The 24,652-nt window shown below is 37.8% G+C and overlaps 1 protein-coding gene across 2 annotated transcripts in view; it reads right to left on the bottom strand.

The window, feature by feature from the left end:
- Positions 1-264: 264 nt before the first annotated feature.
- whrnb (whirlin b) overlaps positions 265-24,652 on the bottom strand; it is a 48,834-nt gene continuing 24,446 nt past the window's right edge. The window contains exons 5-12 of one of the 2 annotated variants that reach the window (XM_056746304.1): positions 21,140-21,179; positions 11,361-11,564; positions 10,967-11,173; positions 8,251-8,319; positions 6,528-7,077; positions 5,890-6,068; positions 5,522-5,638; positions 265-1,918 (exon numbers count right to left, since the gene is read on the bottom strand). In XM_056746304.1, coding sequence (XP_056602282.1) covers positions 1,736-1,918; positions 5,522-5,638; positions 5,890-6,068; positions 6,528-7,077; positions 8,251-8,319; positions 10,967-11,173; positions 11,361-11,564; positions 21,140-21,179 — 1,549 coding nt within the window. In that variant the 3' untranslated portion in view covers positions 265-1,735. The remainder of the gene's footprint in view (positions 1,919-5,521; positions 5,639-5,889; positions 6,069-6,527; positions 7,078-8,250; positions 8,320-10,966; positions 11,174-11,360; positions 11,565-21,139; positions 21,180-24,652) is intronic. The other variant, XR_008906507.1, reaches the window with a different exon arrangement.

Here is a 24,652-nt window from a genome sequence, read left to right on the forward strand (position 1 = left end):
TGATATTAAAAACCAAAAGCATCATTTTATGACACAGCTGCCTGTGAAGTTCGGTCGGTTTTTTAAAGTCTGTGCTTGTGATTGTGCCGTTGAAGCTAAATCAATTGCAGAAACTGAAGGACATCCCCCAATTGAACACATGAGGTCGCTAAAACACTTCCAAAGACCAGAGAATAACAAAGTGATATTTTCTATTTTATTATTTATTTTGTCAAGAAATGTACAGATATGTATCTCCAGTCTGTAAATATTGATGTAATTCACTCATTTTGTAGCAGGATTGATAAATAGTTAGGGCAAAATACTGATATCCTTGTACTGCACCCTGTGTTTATACGGTGTTTCTTTGTAAATAGCCTACGATATTACAGATCCTGTAAAATTACAGTACTATGTGTAACATGTTGCAAAGTGCAATGACAATCTACAAATGACAAGCAACAAACATGTGGAAACCCTGAAAGAAACTATTAACATGATAGTGTAAGAATAAAACATCCGAAGGCAAGATAACCTCAATTTTATGGTTGGTAAAGCACATACGCTTCTATGCTTCAAGTGATGTTTTGGTTTCATCATGATGGGGTATGTGTGTTTTTGATGTCATTGAAAAGATTTTATCAACAGTATGTGCAAAATATATTACATAAATAAAATATATACAGTTTTAGATTATTTTACCTATATACAATAACTCTCTCTGTAGGTTGCATATTTAGGAGCCGTGCATTTGCATAAAAAGTATTTTCTACATACATCTACATTGTATTTTGATCCTATATTCTATATTGCACATGTGCTCTATAACAAAAAATACATCTATCCATAACAGCTCTGTGAAGTGTGCGCACTAACATTTACAGCTGATGTTTTTTTGGGGGGGGTTATGACAGAAGAACTTTGAGAGGCATCCAGCTCCTCTATCTCTATCTGTCCTGAATCAAACTGATCCTCTAGTAAAATATTAAAGCAGAAAAATCCCTTTGGCTCTCCACTTTCTCTAAACAGTTCATATCACCACCAAATCTATAATAGAGACTTTAAGTATAAAGAAACATTATGTAAAACAGTGCCATTTCATAACAAAACCGCGACAAATAATCTCGCATTAATATCTCTCATTACCAGGCAAATATCATTACACCGCATGTCAACAACGTTAACCCTTAACAGTAATGTTAAGAAAACTTTAGTTATCATTGTAAAATCATCATTATTAGTTGTTTTGTAAAATAAGGTATTTTGTCAACTGAATGCAGATGCTCTTCTGGGATAAATGAATATAAATTAGTAGCATTCGACCCTATGTAGCTTAAAATGATTTTATTTTATATTACTGTATATAAACAGTCCGCATCTGTTTGAAGCATCTGTTCTTTGTTTTTACAAGCAATCTTTCATCTACCGTGAAGCACACGACTCTCTCAAACTGTATTTCAAATGCTGTCTATTTCTCTTAGCTCATCGTCCTTGACGCGAAGAGATGTATTAAAGGGCCAAAATCACGGTCATTCACATCATTCAGGACGTTGCGATAAATGCGTAGGGTGGAAGTCTTTCACTAGTCAAGAAAGTCTGACTGGATGCTGTTGTAGCGAGAACGCAGACATAAGGTGGGTGTGTGGCGGCTCTTGAACTCTAAGCTATTTGTGACTCAGATATGACAAGCATGACTCATTCGTCCCCTCCGCGTGTATCCGCAGCATCGTCTGGAATGCAAAGTCTTGGAGGACTCCTACAGAGCGGAGTTGAACTCCACGATCAAGAAGTCCACGTGGTCTTTGTCTTTGGTCTTGAAGGCCTCTGCGATGACCCGAGTTGCGTCCCAGTGCTCCATGCCCCTGAGCGACACGCCGTTCACCTCCAAAATCACCTGACCTACCCGTAACAGGCCGGAGATGTGAGCGGAGCCCCCCTTCTGAGAAACAGAAAGAGAAGGAATGAGCAAAGAAAGTAGCTGTCGCCAACTTTCCGAGAGAGATATCATCTTTCAAAAGTGCGAGAGAAAAGACAAGGGCGAAATCGGGTGTGAAAATGAACACTTGCTTGCTCCGATCTGGCACTTCAAATCGAGAGGTCATTATCTGACCTTCTGCCAAAATATAGATATAAAATGCCCCAGGAGGGGTGGAAAGAGATAACCAAGATGAGCGTTCTTGTTGTCATCTTTTTCTTAGCTGGAAGGTTGCTGGTCTCTCACCGCAGTCTAATAGGACTCAATACAATGTGGAGTGCTACACTCAGGCCAACAAACTCCTCTACTGTGTACACGGAGAGATAAATCGTGTCACGTGGTGCACTAACCCTGATTGGTTTAACCAAGGTGAAGGTCATGATTCCAAGAAAGCCCATACATTCAGTCATACAATTGATTATTAACATAATCATCATTTACATTTATTTATTTTAGATTAATAGCGAAGGCTCTCATAATGACAATTGGATTCAAAATCAAAGTCCATTGAGAAAGAGTCTGGGAGAGATGTAACTAGGGATGCACCGAATTACGGCAACCGTAAAACGGCAAAGAAAAGCATGACGTGTGATATGATCAAGCAGCAACCAGCGCAGAGAGAGAGAAAGAGAGAGAGAGCGAAGCGCTTTATTAAGGCAGCAAACGTGTCGGCAGTGTGTTGAGCATATAATACGTGTTCAGAGAAACACATGGCACGGAATTTGCCACACCGTAGTACATTTCTAAATGAAAGCGTCTTTACCAGTCGGTAACTTGTGTACTCCAGACTGCAGCGGGCGGACTGACAGTAGCCCCACCGCACGCGACATCTTTTGACATCATACAGTGGTCGCGTGCACACAGTTCCCTGTACTAAACAACTTGTCATGTTCTGACCACGAGCACACCTTCTGAGAAAACAGACAGCTTTTGTTGGTGGAGGAGAGACGTGATTAAAATGGTCGTCAGTTGAAATGGTTGTCCTTAAATCATTTTGCAGTGTAGCCTATAATAATCCAACATTTTTCGTTTATTCATATTTTTAGCTTATAACGTTACGTTGCATGACACTTTTTATTGAAGTGTTTTGTTGTAGGAGTACAGAATAGGCTACAGTACATTCTTTCAGCAGTCAGTTATAGGCCTAATTTGGGCTATTCAAGAAGGGCGAGGGCCCACTTTTTTTGTAATTTGTTTTGCTCAATTTTATTTGAAGTTATGTTTTATTATATTGAAAAGCACGACAAAATATAAAAAGCACATTTTGACCATTCAGTTTATGCAATAGTGAAAAATTGGCCAAATAAATAGAAGAAATACGAAAAGCCTTGTCACCAACTGTTTCATTTTTATTCCGCTTCAGCCAAGCATTTTCATTTCGGTGTATCCATAACTGTAACCATGGTTACACCTATGTCTTTCACTGTAAAGTAGCGTGCTTTCTGTGGGGTTGGATTCAATTCGCTACGGCACCAGGCAACATCTGAGATCTCACTCATATGACACTTGAAAAACACAAGTGGATGACAATCATTATTTCTATGTTCAGTGCTGTGATATAAGCAATTTAAAACATGCCATTCTGATATTTTCTGAATTTTGGAAATACCAGATACCTATTAGACCTGTCAAGGACAAACTCCTTTATTAATAACTAGCACAAAATCAAAACCACACCAGTAACTTCCATTTCTATTTTTTGATCAATTTCATTTTTTCTATTTAAAATAATTTAAGTTAAGTTCAAGACATGAGACGACGCGGTAGAGACATTATATCAAACCAAAAAAACTTTAATTAACCATTTACTGTCATGGCTGCATACAGTTTGTGAACAAAGCAGATCTAAATGTGTCAACCTCAAGTTCAAGTTTAGGGAAATCTGACTTGTAGATTTGTAAAACAAAAAACGAAACCAATAAGAAATACGAAATAAGTCTGTAGAATATAACAAAGATAAAAGGGTTTTATTTTTGTGTGAACTATTACTTTAATTCCGATAGTAAAATGGGTGGTCTTTTACACAAATTTCAAGGATACCCAGGCAATCGACAAAGAACAAGCATGCAGTCATCACAGTCTTCAGTCAGCAATATGGGACATCTTTCTGCGTGTTCCATTAGATGATCTCTTCTTTTATTAAACATACCCTGAAGCTATATGCATATCACTAGCGGACGGGTCCCAGTGGGTATTAATATGCAAACGTGCACATTTCTGTGCACTGCACCTTCTCACACTTTCTTGTCGGGCGATTGCATCACAGATAAAAGCACAAAGTATCCTCTTACCTGAAGAGGTCCTGAATATGTTAATGTACTCTATTAGCCATCAGATGCTAGACTAAAGGTCAAACTTAATGCTGCTGGATGCACATGTTGCTATTTAATGGTAAAGCATTTCCATTTTTTTAATTCAAAGTGCTCATTTTAGTCTTAAGATTGAGATGCAGGTTTTACCGACCTACACACTTATGTATCAATGAGAGAACAGCTCTTAAAAGCTTTCTGAAACCACATTATATTTCCCTTTAAAGTTACAACTGTATGTCGCACCTTGAAGGGTGTAATATAGGATCTTCACACTACATTAGCTACCCTTTCCATTTATGAAAGGTTTGTTCTGCAAAACATTCACAATGTCATTGTACCTGACTTTGTCATACTTTTTATTTTACAATTTCATATTAACAGCTGCATGAAATTTCTTTCTGGCTGCATCAAAATGCTATAGAATGTAAAAGCAACATACAATATAGCTCTGTTGATAAACCTAGCGAGTTGCTCTGTTGTCTAGCTTAATGTCTATATAGACAGGAATTGCAACCTCTTAAGTCACTGAAATAAAACAAGTTAATGACACAATATTCTAATAAGCATAAAAATAGGGGTAAGAAAGTATCAAACGTGAAATCCCCTGAACTATTGTTGCTTAAAATGTAATTGACTTTAATCAACATCGCTCGCAACTCGTTCACCACATCCATTATATACACTTCAAGTACATTTTCTTAAGTATACTTAAAGTAAAATGCTGCATCCCAATTTGCCTCTTTATACTATACTATACAATATATACTATACTATGTGATGTATATTTTAAGTGTACTTTATGCAGCAAGTATACCTATACCAGTGTAGTAGTAATATATTTGTAAGCCTACTATCTGGGACTAAACTGGACCACTTTTTGAGTTTTAAACAGTTTATCCCAAAATTAAAACTCTGTCATCATTCGCTCACCATCTTGACATGTCAAACATGTATGGCTTTTTTTCTTCTGCAGAACACAATCTAAGATAGTTTGAAGAATGTTGACAACAGAAAACCATTGGTTGTCACTTGCATTGTATTTGTGTCCTTACAACAGTAGTGAATGGAACCAACGCTTTTTAGACACCGACATTCTTCAAAATAGCTGTAAATAGTAAATGATGACAGAATTTTCCTTTTGAGGTGAACCACTCCTTCCTAATTCAATACTTTTAGTACATAATTTCTAGTCTATGAAGTTCAAGCTGAGCTTTGAACTTTAACCTGTGTGTGAGCGTCCAGTGCTATGACACACCTGTATGGTCACAATGCGTGGCATAGGCTGTCTGGTGTTGGCACCCCCTTCAACAGCAATACCCAGAGTACTGGCACACTTAGGCACCCGTACAAGAGTAGGCTCCATTATTCCCATCTACAAAACAAAAAAGAGAGATGCTACATTAGACGGCACACTCAACACAAAAATAGACAGAGCTAGCAAGCTGGAGGAGTTTAACATGTAGGAAATGAAGGAAAATTGGAAAATTAGAGCTTGCACCGGGAGACCAAACAAAACCCTTAAAAGATGAGATGAAGATATCATATAAACACAGCAGCTATCTATACACCAGTTATTTGTTGATGTCGACAATGATTCATTGAAACAACAAACCATCCGGTCGCCTTCTCACCTGTTTTGCGGAGGCCGTCTGCTCTGCGGGGGTCTCCTGTGAGCTGAAGGAAGGGAGCTTTACCTGGCCGCGGGCTGCTGTCCTTGCTCAACCCTCCAGCCTCTGCTATGTCCACTCCGCTGTCCTCGCTCAAAGTCTGCCCGCTGTCTGACAGCTGGGACAGCGTGGCTCCTGGGACCACAGACAAATGATCACTCACATCCATAAATAACCAGACAACTTAGCTTTCAGAGATCAGAAATCTGCATTCACATGGATGAGAATTCATGTAGACATCTAACGTTTGTTGGTTGTGAACACAACTCATACTGATTGAAATGCATACTGATCCCACAGTTAAGATGCATTTTACCGTCACTTCCCACACAGAGGCATGCCCTGATCCAAACAGGTAAACATATACACACACCCACAAACACAAAGGTCCTCGGATGCTTTCTTCACTCAAAATAAACATTCTGTCATATTTTGCTCATCCAAACCGGTGTGGTGTTATTTTTTTTATGTGTGTACGATAAATACAGAAATCTAAAGAATCTGCACAAAGCCATTTTAAATATACTGTATCTTTACATGTATCTCTATTAAAACAAACCAACCCAAAGAATTAGACATTCAAAGTGCCTTCACCTCGTAGCTGCGGTCTCTCCTCCGTCGCCTCGGGCTCCAGGCGATGTGGGCTGAGTGTCGAAGGGGAGCTCTTCGGCTTCTCAGGGCTACACGGAGGTGGTGCGGGCATTAGCAGTGAAGGCGAAATTGAAGGAGAGGACCGTGGAGAGATCATGGGGGTGCCTTCTCGAGAACGGTTCGGAGACTCTTGGTGTGGCGAGAGCGCTGCCTGCCTGCTCATCAGAAACTGAACCAGATCTCGGGGCGGCGCTCCAGAGGAAGAGCTGGCATGATAGGAGGATCGTGGAGAGTTGTGACGGACAGAACAGGGCGGGGTGTATTGAACGGAGCAGGTGGATGTTGTGTGGTGGATGGTACATGGAGAGTTGTGGCCCGAGCAGGGCGAGTGCGGGTGGTTATCTTGGTGCCGCCTGCATGGTGCGGTAAAGAACAGGTTGGTCTGGGACAGCTTAGACGAAGGCCGATTGCTCTGACTTTTAGGGCTGGCATGACGAACGTGGCCTTGAGGCTTGAAGGAGGTGGGCGACTCGGTTGAGGACTGCACTTGGTCCTGCAATAAAACATGAACGTACTGTCCATATTTATCTGCTCGCTATTGCTTTTGAATACTAAGACAGGCAATTATCATTGAGAGAGGTTATGATAATGCTGGGGATAAAAAAACACATTCTGACATTTCGAATCTTTCAAAGGTGACATTTCCTTCCAAAATGTCAGCACATTATGAAATTAACAGATGATAGAGTTGTCGGTTTGTATAACAATTTAGAGCGAAGGCTTGTCTAGGATAAGAGGGTTGATTACGGATTCATTAAAGATAATGATTTAAGATGACAAAAGTTAATTCTGGGCTACTGACGTTTAATTAAATGAGAACAAGAAAAGAAATCTATTAAAATTCAGCTACAAATCATGCAAATCAAATCGATTGATGATAGAAACTGTCACATGAGCAATGTTCAGATTACCAGACAGTGTAAAAATGCATTTTATTATGTCAATTACTTAATCTAAGTACGGTATCAAGGTCACTGAGATCAAACATGAAACATATAGAAAAGCTGTCACATGGGCAATGCTAAGATTTCACAGACATCCTTAAAATGCATTTTGTTACGTCAATGACTAGGGAGGTTATCAAGCTCACTGAGATCAGATATGCGTCAAGATCATTTGCTGGGGTTCTATGTGATGTGACCAAGCAGTTTTACAACTATACAAATATTGTGTGTTTTATCATGTATTTAACATGTTTAATATATGCCATATATATCTTTAATACACTGAATGTAAATTGATGGGACTAATCTGTCCATCTCTGAAGTTTCAAAGCATTCTTAAAGAGATAGTTCACCGAAAAATAAAAATGATGATATTGTGAGAAATGTCTCAAATTGTTTTGTCCATACAATGTAAGTCAATGGGGATCAATGTTGTTTGCTCACCAGCATTGTTCAAAATACCCTTTGTGTTCTGCAGAAGAAGAAGAAAATATTTTTCCTAAATTTGGAATGACATGAGGATGAAAAAATTACGAAAGAATTCTCATTTTTGAGTGAATTATCCCTTTAGAATAAAAGCAAACCTGTCTCTCACTTTTCTTTTTTGGTCAATTCTTCTTTAAAAACAAAACATTTTAATGTGGCTGCTTGAACTTCCAAGACATTTTCGAGAAATTGAATCCAGCATAACTTTGCTAAGACACAGCAAAGAATGTACTTACCAAAGCAATGTCAGGAAGAGATTTCAGACTCTCAACAGGCATCAAAGTTTCATCTAATCTACACCCAGTCTATAAAAAAACAAAGTGCTGAAATTACTCATCCGTACACAGAACAGTCACTCCAAGTTTAATCAAAAAGCCATGTGCTAAAGAAATGCATGCTCCATTTGAGAGACGACACACCATTTCTCAGCCTTTCTCATGAATTCAGCTCAATTACAGGTTTACACAGGCCATGATTTTATAACTTAAAAAAATGAGTGGAAACAACTCATGTAATTAACACGCCACAGCGGGTGATGTGAAAATCTACACAATCCATGCAGACACGCTGAACGTCTGAGGGGAGTATTCACTAAACAGATGCACCATGTTATTTCAAACCAGTGTATTATTCCCCTGCAATCCACTCCGTGCACCACGAGCTTTTGAGGATGTGAAAAAACTATGCCATCAGCCGAAACTATAGTTCTCTTTTCTGTCAGGACCCCTGTCGTCAAATATTTAAACAATAGCGATTTTTAAGGTTGGCGGAATTAAACTGTTCTGGGCAAACTCTCCGCCCATATGGACAGAGCGGGAGCGCAGCAAAACATGTCCCCCCACCTGGGCAACTAGAACAGTTCATGATGCTTAACAGGATTAAATTAAAATGATCCGACAGATATGGAGGGATGGAGGAGGGTTTTAGTGCGGCACGCTTAAGCAGCTGATAAGGAGCAGAGAAAGGCAACTTAAATAGGACACAGTCTAGTTGTTGTATAACTATTGGTAAATGTTGATTTGCTGAACCTGATTTGATCAGCTGATGCAAGCTAGACTCAAGCGACCTGCCAGAAAAAACTGAAATCCTGTCATCATTTGCTCACCTCAAACGTGTATGAAAAAAAAGAAGAATGTTGGTGAACGAGTAATACCAGTACCCATTCACTTCTATTATACAGTTGAAAGAAAAAGTATGTGAACCCTTTGGGCTTACTTGGATTTCTTCATAAATTGGTCATAAAATGTGTTCTGATCTTCATCTGTTGCTACACTCCCTAGGCATGGTCGTCCTGTAAAGATGACTGCAAGAGCACAGCGCAGAATGCTCAATGAGGTGAAGAAGAATCCTAGAGTGTCAGCTAAACACTTACAGAAATCTCTGGCACATGCTAACATTTTGTTGACAAATCTACAATAATGAAAACATTAAACAAGAATGGACTGCATGGGAGGACACCACGGAGGAAGCCACTGCTGTCCAAAAAAACATTGCAGCACGTTTGAAGTTTGCAAAAGAGCACCTGGATGTTCCACAGCACTACTGGCAACACATTCTGTGGACAGATGAAACCAAAATTGAGTTGTTTGGAAAGAACACACAACGCTATGTGTGGAGAACAAAAGGCACAGCACAGCAACATGCAAACCTCATCCCAACTGTGAAATATGGTGGAGGGGGCATCATGGTTTGGGGCTGCTTTGCTGCCTCAGGCCCTGGACGGATTACTGTCATCGATGGAAAAATTAATTCCAAAGTTTATCAAGACATTTTGCAGGAAAACTTAAGACCATCTGTCCGCCAACTGAAGCTTAACAGAGGATGGACGATGCAACAGGACAACGACCCAAAGCATAGAAGTAAATCAACAACAGAATGGCTTCAACAGAAGAAAATACGCCTTCTGGAGTGGCCCAGTCAGAGTCCTGACCTCAACCCGATTGAGATGCTGTGGCATGACCTCAAGAGAGCGATTCACACCAGACATCCCAAGAATATTGCTGAACTGAAACACTTTTGTAAAGAGGAATGGTCCAAAATTTCTCCTGACCGTTGTGCAGGTCTGATCTGCAACTATAGGAAACGTTTGGTTGAGGTTATTGCTGCCAAAGGAGGGTCAACCAGTTATTAAAGCCAAAGGTTCACATACTTTTTCCACCCTGCACTATGAATGTTTACATGTTGTGTTCAATAAAAACATGAAAACGTATAATGTTTGTGCGGTATTAGTTTAAGCAGACTGTGTTTCTCTATTGTTGTGACTTAGATGAAGATCAGAACACATTTTATGACCAATTTATGAAGAAATCCAAGTAAGCCCAAAGGGTTCACATACTTTTTCTTTCAACTGTACGTGCACAAAACCAATGCAAGTCAATGGGTCCAACCTTTAGAAGAAAGTCATACAGGTTTAAAATGACCAGAGGTTGAACTGAGTAAATGATGACAGAATATTTATATTTGGGTGAACTACAGTATCCCTTTTAAGTATCAATAAGATAAAGCTCACCATAATTTAATATAATACTACAGTATTACAGACTTACGTCAAATAAATGATGTACATAGTATTGTATATATTTGTTCACAAACAAACATGAAAAGTGACCTAGTAATAATTTAGGAAAAATGGAGATACAAGGCTTCTGTCAGTCAGCAACAATTTCAGGAATCCGATTTTATTATAATATACAAAAAATGCATAGAAACATTAACTGCAGTTTTAAGTATTCATATTTTGTTGACCCTTTCTTGTTTTTAACAAGACTTTGCTCATGTGTTGCGTGTGATTTTAAAATAAAAATTAAAATCAAAGCTGAGCTTCATCTTACTTTCCAAGCACAACTATGCAACATGCATACAAAATGTTTGATACATATACATGTTTGTATGAGGATTGAAGACTAAAAATATTTTTTTTCACCACTAAATCCCGCATGCACATCTGCATACCTTGTTGTGTCCTGGGACTGAAGGGGTCATCTGGCATGCAGGAACGTGGCCCTCGGGATGGGAGATGCAGAGCGAGTCAGGATGCAGCAGTCCTGAGCCTGCGTGCCGAGATCTCCACGCCTCCAACTCACGATTTAACACCTGCCCGTCAAAGCGCTCCAGATCCTTTGGCGCGATGAGAGTCCGCACCTCAGCCAGTAATGACAGCTGGAGAACAGGAACAGCCAATGGAACATTTGATCAAATGTATGATAGAAATGTAATCCCAAATATTATTTATCTAAAACTGATCAGGATGGGAAGATAATGAATCTAGCATAAACTTCCTCTTTCGGCAGGGAGGTTTGAATATGTTATTAGCAATTCTTCAGCACTCCTTCATTGTCAGCCTCACCTTGGCATGAGTGTTGAAGAGTTCAAACAGGGCCATCGCCAGAGGCTCTACTCCGATATGTCCACGCTGGTACTCTTGAATGTAATAGCTCATGGTTTGCCTCTCTTTCTCTGTCAGAAGCATGTACGCCTGTTCCTCCAGCGAGCTCCACGCTCCGACTCTAACAGGCCCAACCATTGGCACAACGCCTTTCCGACAGACTGACTGCAAAATAGTCAACAAAACAATTGAAAGTGTGTCCAAATGAGCTTTACTGTTGTACAGGTGTGTATATAGATCACTGTCAAATTAACCTACAGGATGAGGGCTGCATGTGAAACATGAAAAATGCGGCCTTAATCGACAGTAGGACGTAGGAAGGTAACATCTTTTGTCCAAACTAGATGTTTGCATAAATCGTGTCTATGTTTTTCGACATTGCAGCAAGGCATTCGGACAATGTTTAGGATACAGACCAGGTTATTCTATTTACGATCATTACTAAAATAACCGTGCCAAAAAATTGTAGTGCAATTATTAGTCCCATCATGTAGTTGGTATGATCTGATGTAATATGCATGTTCAGGTCTGTGTGTGGGCAGTAGGCACTCATGGGAAAAAGAAAACAGCAGCTGGATGACTGTTTCTGTTAGACCTCACCAGTCAGCCATGTCTAATATGTAATACTACAAACCCTGCGGTAGTGAACTCTCTTTATTTTTTTATTCATGCTAGTCGTTCTTTCTCTCCGGTCACGCACCTTCTTCAGAAAACATGCCTTTTCTCCAGTTTCCACTTTTAGACATTCACCTTAATCAGACCTGCATCTCAATAATGGCAAGATTTGTTTAAAAGCTCTCTCTCGCTGGCTCTCTGAGTGCTGCTTTTGCTATAAAAAACAACAACATTAAAACACTGCGCATTGTACTGCACTCAAATGCCCGCAAGTAAATGGCAAGTGACTGGAGAAAATGCGTCAGGTATGAATCATTTTTTAAGTTTTAAAACACTGATAACAAATCAGGGCAGTGTTGGCTTGCTCACCGGAAGACTGCATTTATTTATTTATTAATTAGATATTATTTATAAGAATGATCTTGCTTGTTCTATAAACACCATGCACTGAGCTGTGTTTTACCTTTTCTGTTGTTCCTGTTTGCTCCTGTAAAGCTGCTTTGGAACAATGCACGTTGTGAAAAGCGCTATATAAATAAACTTGAATTGAATTGAATTAAAATAACTTAGAGATAGTAATATGGGACAGTTCACCCAAAAATAACATTTACTCACCTTTGAGTTGTTCCAAATCTGTATACATTTCTTTGTTCTGATGGAACACAGAGAAAGATATTTGGTAAAATGCTTAAAAACAAAAAAAAATTGGACCCCATTGACTACTATAGTATGTAAAATTACTTTATAATAGCCTATTTTTTGATCTGTTGAACACAAAATTTTTTTTTTTTTGAAGAATGGTGGGGCCCTTTCAACTACCATTGTCATTTTTCCTACTATGGAAGTCAATGGTTGGTAACAAGCATTCATCCAAAAATCTTTCTCTGTGTTCAACCAAACAAAGAAATGTATTCAGGTTATACAACTCGAAGGTGACTAAATGATGACAGAATTTTTTTGGGGGGGGGGTGAACTATCCATTAATTGTGAGAGCAATAAAAACACAGAGCAGTGGATCTCAACTTATTCGTCACAATCTAATCATCAGATCTGGTCAGAACAGCAGGGAAAAAATCCCATATTCAAATAATAAAATGCAACATTTTGAATGATGTAAAAAGAGCACATCCAATCAAACTTATTACACTTGATAGTTTTTTGGCGCAAATACATTGCTTGGTTCAAGCCAAGCCAGCAGATGGGAACATGGACTGCCCAACTCAGGCTACATTAAATATGCAATGTGGATAAACATTGTTTGTGCCGACTACAATTCGTTTTCAAAGACCAAAAATCTGATTCAGCATGGTTGTGAAATGGAGTTTCATGCAATATTTAAGTTGCGTGTTTAACAGTCATTTGTTTACTTTTGTACAATACACTGTCTTGCAAATGTCACTATGATGTCTACAAAAAATCTGGCTCCCGAAGCAAAACCATTTGAGAACCACTGACATAAAATGATTTCAGTTCTTATAAATCTAAAAATGCTCCTTAAATGAAATACAACTTTCACATACATATAAATTAATGTGTCCCAGACGAAATGAAACGAGCAGATGTGAGATCAAAGGCAGAGAAGGACAAGACAGAATGAGAAGAGAGAGGTCAGCAGAGTTTGCTCTGACAAGAGACTTGGTTTGCTTGTGAAATCAATACTTGTTTTAAATGAATGTCGGCTCAATCTGTCCTTGAGCGCTTCCATTTTAAGAACACAGGAGCGTGTTTCAAGGATTCCCTATTCTTTTCCCCTGCTCCAGTACATCACCAACACAAACCAATTCATGATTGATCAGACACAAAGTGCTCAGTACAACACAAAATGTGTTTAATGCAACAAAGACAATGTAATTCTGATTTATTTGATGTGTTTTTATTGTAATCACAAACATTGATTAACTATTAATAATGCCAGATATCATCTGAGACTCAATTCCTGAAGCACTTTTTTTGTTGTCGCAGTACATTCACCTGCTTTCTCCTCTCATGGTCAATTTCACATCTTTAATGTACAAATCATTATGATTGATGTATAAATAACAGAAAATAGCTTGTTTTTTTCCAGACATATTTTCGAGGGTGTTTTGGCTAAGGCTTATGAAAATTCTCCACACGTGCATTTAGATTTGATCCCAAATTATATGGATTTGTTTGTATGGTAAAAGTGAGGAAGAAGTTAATTTTGCGTGCAAACTTTGTCGTCCGTTCACGCACACAAATCAATATACAGACAAAAGAAAGCGCTGAAACAATGTTATGCTTAAAATGGTTTCAAACATGCATATACCCTTTCATGCTTTTGTTGAGGACATGAATGCGAATGAATTGATTAAATTACTTTAATGCAAGGTAATAAATGGCACGAATGAGTAGAAAAGAAAAGAATGTGCATGTTTTATTCAGAATATGCAGATGACTTGCATATGTATGCAGACATGTTCCAACAGCAGTACAGTACGCTCTAGCGAGCATGCACTGTAAAAATGATTCATGGCCATAGTAAAATATGGCTCAATAAAATAGGTTGATTTTGCACATTACTTAATTTCTTGTTCGAAATGTAACAAAATATATTGAGATGAATCTGGTTATTAGTCAATTTGACACAATTTTTTAAGATTTGGTTAGATCATGTGACGCAGAACTTTCAATAGCACTGGCGGACATTTTTGGAAAATCATCTACTCAGACAATAAAGGTGAGAAACTAAACTTGTTTTATACAAGATAAATTCATCTTAGTGTTTTAATTTTAAATACATTTAATTGTGGTTGTGCATGTTTCATAGTGTTTTAAATAATCTCCTAGATATCAAGTGTACATAAACGTGTGCAAATTGGTTGCTTTGTGTTTGTTATAAATGCATAATATGCATACAGTGTAAGTATCAACTTCATAAGGCTGACATTCCTCTATGGCAAAGTTCTTGTAAAGTTCCCTTTTGTGACTGTAATATCATTGTTTTATATTTAATTGAGTACATTTTTAAGTTACTTCAGCGTAAAAAATGTTCAGTGTGCAAATCTTTCATTTAACAATTAAGGTTAAGAACAATATGGATGAAATATTATTATTAATTAAAAAGTGATATGCATGTGAAAACAATAAAGAAATTAAATACCATTGATCATAGAAATGGTATCATTTAATACAAATATTAGTAAGGTACCAATACATGCACATGCATTTATCCACATATTGCAAACAAATAACTTAATTTATACCTATTGTAGTATTGGTCCTGTATGACATATCGCTTATTGCTCCCTGAACTCTTTGTAAGTCGCTTTGGATAAATGCTTCTGCTAGATGACTAAATGTAAATGTTTGCATTGTGCCCCATAGGATGCATTGTGTGTCCATTTCACTTTAAGATGATCCACGATAAAGTAGGGCAAATGTGAAAACATCTGTGCATATCAGCATTTTACAAACTGTTTATTTCAACATGTGGGGAATTATCAAATGTTTACATTTAGGGCAAATCTGAGCCTGCTTTATACAGTAAGTAAGGCCCTGTGTCCAAAAATGTGCCCAGAGGAAATGATGTAATCTGCAATAAAACCTTATCAGCCTGTACAAATTGATTTTGTCCCCATGATTTGAAACATTTATAAGGACGGACAAAAAAAACATCTTACATGAAGGCCGGTGGCATGTTTCATTTGGCAAGCTGGTTTGCACTTTATCTCCAAACGCCGAGATTGATGATTGCGGGAGTCTGGAGAGACTCGTTCATCCCTCATTACTGCCCTCATTCCTAGATTTTGCTGATCCAAAGCTCTGATCACTAAAACAGTCCCTTGGCGGTTCCACTGTGCCAGCACTAATCAATAACCCAGGATAAGAGCATCTCTGCCCATTTGACTCTCAACTTTAAACAAGCACCCGATTAAAGACTGTTCCCCTACAGCAAGTCCTTTAGTACCCAAAGCTCCACGGCAGCCTATTTCCAGCAGCACTTTAAGCATGAAGTGTCATTATAATTTACCGGAAGCATTTTGCATTGGAACAGCAGCGGCTGCGTATGCTGCTGTCAGCTTGTCAGATTTTTCTGAAATTAGTTATGAGTCAGAGCTGGATGTGAAGTTAAGAGAGTTACGTCAGGAGCAGGAAGATGAGACGGACCTTCTGTGTCACCACAATGTGATGATGAATGAGCTCTTAAACAATCGAGAAAACTGTGAGATTGATGCGCACAAATGCTTTTTCCTGTTTGGAGTCGCTTACTCACAATCATTTATTTGCTCTTGTATTTTACCTACATGTCTTCATTTGTGCATTTGGCAGACGCTTTTATCCAAAGCGACTTACATTTCATTGTCCCATACATTTGTTTCTAAGTATGTGCAATCCCCTGGGATCGAACCCACGACTTTTGTTGTTAACGCAATACTCTTACCTGAGCTACAGGAAAACTTGTCTTTTAGAGACTAGTACATCAAGTAATAAATAGTTCAATTAGAAATATTATTTTCAAAATTTCAATGATGCGTGCATAGATTAGTATGAAAGTCTTTCCCTCATTCTCAGACAAAAAAGACTGGCACACAATAGTGTTCAACTAGGTGAATTTTGAACGACCTACATACGGCTCATTCAAAGTTTCATACTTCGGGCTACATATGATGGACAGCTTGTATTGTAGCTGTTTCATGAAGCCTTTTAGAAGAGCTCGGCGATTTCTTGAGCATTTAATACAGGCAGGCTCAGATTCATTCTAATAGAAAAAGGCATGCCAGGCCTAAGGCACAGGGCGGAGGGGCCGCACAACCGATGTAAGGCAGTGTGTTTGGGACACACAAGAGAGGTTATTTACGCACCACCAAGCAAGGTAACCAAACTCCTTAAGGTTAAAGAGATGAAATACATAGAAAAGGTCTGATAGTCTAAACACTTTCACATCTCCCACTGCCCTTCATGTTCTTGTTTTTTAAGAAACAGTTGACCCAAAAATGAACATTTTGTTATTCTTTAGCCCCCTGATGTTCCTGCTATTTTTTCGCAGGAAGACCAAAATACACATGTTGGAAAAACAACAATTTGTAATAATCAATGATCTCTATTTTTGTCATTTATTAATATTCTTGCACTTTCCAGCAGCTTGTGTCTATTTAGCATCAACTTGTACTTTTTTTCACTGTAAACACTTGCGTGTGAGATGCTAAACATATCATGAAAAAATATATATTTTCGTGTTTTAGGGTCAAAATAGCAGCACACAGGTGTGGAATGTCATCTGGATGAATAAATAATAACATCATTTCCATTAATGATTAAGAATACATAAAAAGACATAAGTCCAAACTTTACACTGAATGTCATTTTTTTGACTGCTGACCTTGAGGGTTGTTAGGGGATAAACCAAGGAAGATATTTGGAAAAATGCCAGTAACCAAAGAGAGCTGAACCCTTATTTAATGCCTATAGGGAAAATAAATACTACGGGAAGCAATGGGGTATGAGATCTTTTGGGGTTCTGACATTCTTCCAAATATCTTCCATTGTGTTTAGCATAATAAAGAAATGATTCCAGGTTTGGATCAACCTGAAGGTGAATAAATGAAGACCGAATTTTCCTTTTAAATACAATTATACCTAGGCTTTAATTCTGATTAAAAAACACACAGTGACAAATTCAGCATACTGTAGGAGTCAGCACTTTTAGCAAAAAAAATTACAAGAGCAAATTATTTTACTTAATGATTCAGCGTGGATCAATTCCTCCATGTTACTTTCTTTATTCTACTAAAGCCATTTTAATTCTAATTGCCTGTGTAACAATGGATTAGAATGCTGATCACAGTAACTGGATGCTCTGGACAACATGATGGCATTGTTAAAAAAAGGCTTTTAATCTACATTTGTCTGAATAACACCATAAAATTGAGTCAATTATTTGGTTAGCAATGCCAACAGAACTCTGAGCCACTGCCTAGTGGTTAATGCATTTGCCGGATGTGGTGGTTGTGATCCGAGATCTGGTTTGCAACACTGCTGACTTTTCCAATGAATCAGCATTGGCCTCATTTATAAATTAAAACGTAATGTACTGTATAAAGTAAATGTGTGTTTTTATAATTAAGTACAGAGACAAGAAATCATAATGGGGGAAATACAATTAATAAGATCTAATAGGAGATCTAATCAGATCTAATGCGATCTGTTATCTTGAATGACAGTATCTCAATTGGTGATGTCACCCTGTCAATTATATGGCCCCACAGTTGTAGTCACAAACCACTGGGGAATAACTCACATGTTTAAAAATCAATTGCAATATACAGTACAGTAGCAATACAATAAGAGCCTGACTCTTAAAATTCCATTTATGACCTTCCACCACTGTCATCAATCTCCTGACATTAATCCTCATGCTCATGTAGCTCAACTAGTAAAGCATGCCAATAGTATTTTTTAATTTTATTAGTTTAATTCCCAGGGAAAACATGCACTCATATAAAATATCTTAAAGAGTACCTAGCATATGGTTTTTAAGGTCCTACTTTGGTTTATGGCGTGTCCAACAACAAGTTTATGTAGACAATGTGTAAAGACACTATAATGTCGTTATAATAGGCAGTTTTTCGTACCTTACTTCTTGACTGACTCTCAAATGATTTGTTCCGCGATTCATCCGTCTAGGCCCGCCTACCCGCTAACCTTGTGTCATATGATTGGTCAGAAGGTGTAGTCTGTTGTTATTGGTCAAACGCGTTCATCATTTGTTGCAAATGGAACCCCACTACCATCATTACAGGATTACGGTTTACATGTAGTTGGATGTCCAGCGCATCTTGGTGACAAGATTGGTTGTGGCAATCGACTCGTAGAACGCTTACTCTTACGTCTTCTACGACTCTGCCCTTATGCAGCATGCTCACCAACGAGTTTCTGCAGTCGGTGCTGAACTGGATGAAACTGGTCAGCCGGACTCCGTGACCCGCTGATCACTTTCTGAGGCTCCTTGGGACGTGGCGCGCCCCGTACCCTCTTAGGACCATAAAGGGTCCTACATGGCCTTAGTTCCTGTAAGCCCCTCGGAGACGCCTCTCATCCTTATTACGATGGAGGCCGCTCTTGATGGCGCTTACCTCTACAAGAGGGTAGGAACCTCCAGCATTCTTCGTGTCCCAAGGGTGCCTAGAAATTTGGCGGTAAGTCTCACTGAGACACCGGCGCTTCACTTCCAAGGTGAACGCCCTATCCGTGATGACTGTCAGTACAGGCTTCACAGTATGTCCACTACTATCCAGTGGAAGGTTACATCTCGCTGTACTGCTCACTTGTGACTCGCCAAGCTAGTCAGTGTCGCTTAGCTTGAGGTCGTAATACGGCTCAGCACCGTGGCGTGTTAAGATAAGTCCCCAGTCTGTCTTTCAACACAACGTCGAGAGTTGTGTGATTCAGAGTCGACTCCCATTTTTACAAGCAAATAACTTTGTTATTTATTCACCTTCGGACTTACAACTTGGCAGACAGCTTACTTTCAAACACGGCAACAGAACAGATTGCATGAAATGTCTATTTCATGATCTCATGGTACGTACTATTTAAATGCACTGAAAGTCTGCAAAAATCATACAGGAAGTAAACAAACATCACATAGTAAAACTAATAAGGAGGGTTCCGGAAGCTTTTGACTAATGCATATCTATGACATTTCCAGTCCCTTGTAATTACTATAGATGATAATGATTTTTTTAAATAATTATATTAAATGGTCATAAATATAGATTACTAACTGATTACTGCTAAAATGTTAAAGCAGACTCACAAAATGCAGGTTCATTATAAAAATGTCCATGACTTTACTTTTCTGATCAGATCAGCCAATTACAAGTCAAGGTCAAAATGTTTAAGAAATCATCTCCCTCACAGCACAACATATTTAAGCACAACTCTAAGCTTACTGTCCCGACAGTGAAAAGCATACTCTTTATCAGTACTGAACATCTCTGCCTGCGAGTAAAGCTGTATTTCTGCATCTGGTGAGTGACACCTCTATTTCTCTTCTACAGATAATGACCTGTCTTCAAATTTACTCTCCTGCGTCTATAATACTACTAGAGTGAAGATCCTAGGCAACACCCCAGGTCACCTTGAGAATTTCTGCATCTGTGCCAGTTTTTTTACAGAGCCTGGAATGGATGGAATGTGAAATGTGAAGAGTGTTAAGATTCAAGTTAAGAGAGAGAGCAAAGAAGGTTCAGAGGAACAAATACTCATCAGTATTTTCATTAAAATTGTTTTCCAGCTAAAACAACTAAACACCCTTAGAACGAATTCACAGATTTTTTGTTTTAAGCATAAGTCTCACTAGATTATACAAAATGTTTTATTAAACTTATCAGTTCTTCTTATTTTAAAGACGTTTGGATATTTCTATCGGAAAACAAGAAAAAGATTAAGAAAATTATTTTTGACAGCCATACAAAGAATGGTATACAGTTTGATTCTCCTGTGCTGGTTTTCTCCAACCATTCTTAACATGCCCTTGATAAAACACAACTACATGTAGATAAACATCACGTGTGCTCTACAGCACAGGAAATACACTCAGATTCCCTGAAAGGTTTTCTTTGCCCAGCAGGACATAGACTTTCCTCCCTGTCTCCAGCAGAAGAAACAGACACTTTAGAAAATGAGGGCAGTTTGACATGTCCCAGGTCAGAACTGGTCTGTGAGTTAGGAGGGGATCACGGCTTTACTGCTGTGCATAGACAGGCCTTTAACAAGGATCAGATAAAATGCCATGAAATAAAATGAAGACCGTACAATGTGTGCTGATGGGTATACAGACCCGGCACACACGTGCGCGTTTTGCTATTACAATGTGTTTGCTCTGAGATAGCGGAGATGGGTCGATTTGCACACTTAAAGTGCTTGATTGCTTTGATCTTCTGGCGGACCACAATGCAATGTGACATCTGGAGCCCATAAATTACCTTATTCATTATCACACTGAACAGAATAACTGCGGAGGACATTATGGTTATATTTCCAAACAATACCAATCACACAAAGCTAACGAAAGACAACTTTATTCCAACACCATTTCTCCTAATCAAAAACCGGCAGAAGTTTAAATGTGTATGCAAATGAATGTGCATGTTGTACCGTACCTTTCCTGAACCTCCTGCTCGAACATCAACAGACAGACAGCTGGTGGCGAGAGAAAAAAAGAGGGAGAGAGAGAGATTTGGTTGAGTGAGAACAAAGGAAAGAAGTTAAGTATACGCTGACAAATAATTGTATCATCTAATCGCAAAGTCCTATACCCTACAGTACTTTTAAGATAAGTCTTTTTTAAGTGTATGCAGAGGAAAATTCCCAAAGACAGTAATCAGAAAGTTTGCCTTAGACATTGGATGATAAGATTTTGATTCACAAGTGGCAGTTCTGGCTCACTTGGAGCCCAAGGCAAAATAAGACACACACAAAAAACTGAGTAGTTTTTAAAAACATTACCGTTTTCATACACAAATGTAATATGCAAGAGGAACCAGATTCAAGTAGCAATCTAAGAGAGAAAACTTTTCTCAGTTACAGCAGAACAAATTTAGACATGGATGATTTCTGCTCCACACATTGTTTAATGTGAATCTGCATAATAAATTCTTCTAATAAAAAGAACAAAGCAGTATAAACGTGTTACAAACAAATCTGAACTGAAACCATACAATAACTTTATATAAGGAGCATCTGGAACGGGAATCAACACATCTTTAAACAAACAAGGATTTCTGGGAAGATGGCGGACTAGGCACACATGTTTTGCTGAGCTCTGTCAGGACTATTTCAAATTGTATGATTTATTGCTACTTTCTCACAAAGTCAGTTGACTTATTAAACACACGACTATGGTGTGTGTCCACTTCTTTTGATGCAACTAGGATCAGTCTATTCGTTGAGTGTTAAACATAAGGTATTCTGGCGCATATAGCGAACAGAGCCCAAAGTGTACGCACGGAAACGGAACACATATACGGTCGGCGGGATGCCCCTCAATTCACCCCAACCAAAAACCTTCCAAAAAAGGATGAAACCAGAATACACAGAAATCTCCAATGCAGCCTTACTACTGCAATTAACTCTTTAAAAGCGAGGTTGGACTCTCAAGGCAAAAAGCTGGAGGACATTGCAGACAAACTCACACAAAATCATCACCAAATCGGTCAAATTTAATTCTGCGGAGATGAACTAAGTGCAAGCAAAAATGTTGAGCTTTGGAAAAGCAAGTAGCAGTTCTCGTAAAATGGAGTAGAGGTCGAAAACATCAATATGGAACGTTACAAGCAGAGATGGAATCTGCGTATTAAAGGGATGAAAAGAACTCTTTCGTAGAGTTTTGACATATTTTTATATATCAAATATAATATAATCAGTTTTGTGCCTACCATTGTTCAGTAGAGTGGTGCACGTGCTTAGGATGTGGGAGGTTACATGTAACCTGTTTCATGTGTTATGTCCGTGTGAATGTAACTGTGCTATTGCCAGTTATGAGATCAGTCTCTTCTTGCTCATTTTGGGTTGCATAAGTTTGATTTATACATATGTAAAAAAAGAAACAAAGAATAGAGTTTAGTTAACATACAATTACAGGCAAAATTTTGTCATTTCAACTTCAAATTCATTAAATTAAAATTGAATCAGAAAAGTCAAGTAATATTTTAATAATTTTAGTATGTTAAACTTTTTTTTAATACAGTGTATTTAAGCTTACTTAATTGAATCAAGGCAAGGAGTTTGCTCAATTGCATTAAGTAAAGTAAACAAATTATAGCTCCGCATTTGTTCACAAGTTGGGAGACATAGTTGACTTGGTTCATCGGATTGGCCAAAAGGAAAATGGAAGACATCATCAAATGATTGTTCAGTTCGCAATCTGCCTAATATCAATTTATTATAGTAAACAAATAATAATTATTATATCATGGAAGAGACCTCTTTTATTAAAGAAATAAAAGAATACTTTATCAAAGTTAATTTTACAGAGGATGATAGATCAAAATTGTTGTTTTTGCACTCACAGTTGGATAAAATCTTTATGAGGAAAGCTAAGGAGGCATATATTAGATTGAGAGCTGAGTGGATGGAAAAAGGAAAGAAAAATTCTTACTTTTAAACGTTTAACTCTTAAACGCTTATTTCGGTTAGAAAAAAGTGTCAGGTTAGAAACTCTATTAAAACTTAAATCATTGATGGGATAGAATGTTTAAATACACAATTAATAGCAAAAGAAATTGCTAACTTTCATCAAAACTTATACTTGTCCTCTTCAATATTAGACCCTGATCCACTCTTTCAAAATATCAGAGAATTTGTCCCCAATATAGATGAACAACTTAAAACAATGTGTGATGCAGATTTAACAATTGTGGAGCTTGACTCTGCTGTTGTGTGTTTATCATTAGATAAATCCCCTGGTCCAGACGGTATTACGTTCAACCTTTCTGGTTGATTGGGGATTTAGGGAATGTTTTGCAGCTTTTCATTAAATTATAAAACTTTTGGTGTTGGGGTTAGCCTAAGACTGCTGAAGCGCGCACATGAACCAGGAACGCCAGAACTGAATGGAAAAAAGAACCGAACTCTTGCATGGACATTTCGTTGTAAATCTTTTCTCTTATTTTGGCTGCAAAGATGTTGGCTTTCCTTATTTAAATTGAAAACTCAAAAACTTAAGGTTTAAAAGAGTTTGGACAGGAAATTATATTTAGTCAATTGGCTGACAATTCAACATTATATAAAAGAAAATGTATTATTTTTTCAAAAATGTCAGGTTTAAACCTTAATACTGGTAAATGTGAAATGATTATCATACATGAATGTCCCTTCAAACCTGCTTATAATATTCCAATCAAAGCAAGTGTTAAATATTTAGGCATACACATGACTTTATGATAGATAAACACAATGAAAGAAGAGGTAGACTTGATGCATGGATGCAAAGGGATTTGTCCATTTTTGATCAAATTGATTTAATTAAAGTGGAAAGTTTAGCTAGGTGTTTTTATCCTGCATCTTGTCTTTCTATTTCCAATAAACCTATATTAATACCATCAACCAAATTAATTAGAACTTTGTCTGGAGAAAACATGTCCATTATATTAAGGGAGCACAACTTGTGCAAGATTATGAAAATAGTGGTTTGCAAGCCTTTGATTTTTCTAAATCATTTCTAATTAAATATTTATAAAAGGCATTTTGAAGGTTTAATGGCATTAATATTTTTTAGCAAAAAAAAATATTTGTATTCCCAGAGCTCCATTAAGAACTGCGCGGAATTTACTTCCTATATTAGGTTGCAACTTTACTCGTTCCAGATTTCCAATCATATGATCTTCCTTACACCAACAAGTTTTGCTGTATTGGAAAATATTATATAATTGATTGGCTTGAAAAGGGTGTTTTGGTCAGTTTTCCATTTGATGAATGGGAATGGTAGTTTATTATCCTTCAGGGATTTTTGTTCCAAATACAATATACATTGTGAACGTTAACCATTTGAGGGTGTTTTAAATGCCATTCCAAAAACTTTTTCAAATTTAGTCACTTTATAACATGGCAGATGGTTCATGTGAACTCCCATCACTCCTTTTTATAGGCCAACTATTAAAAAATTACGAATGCAG

Source organism: Triplophysa dalaica, chromosome 4 (assembly GCF_015846415.1).
Source record: "Triplophysa dalaica isolate WHDGS20190420 chromosome 4, ASM1584641v1, whole genome shotgun sequence".
Lineage (NCBI taxonomy): Eukaryota > Metazoa > Chordata > Actinopteri > Cypriniformes > Nemacheilidae > Triplophysa > Triplophysa dalaica.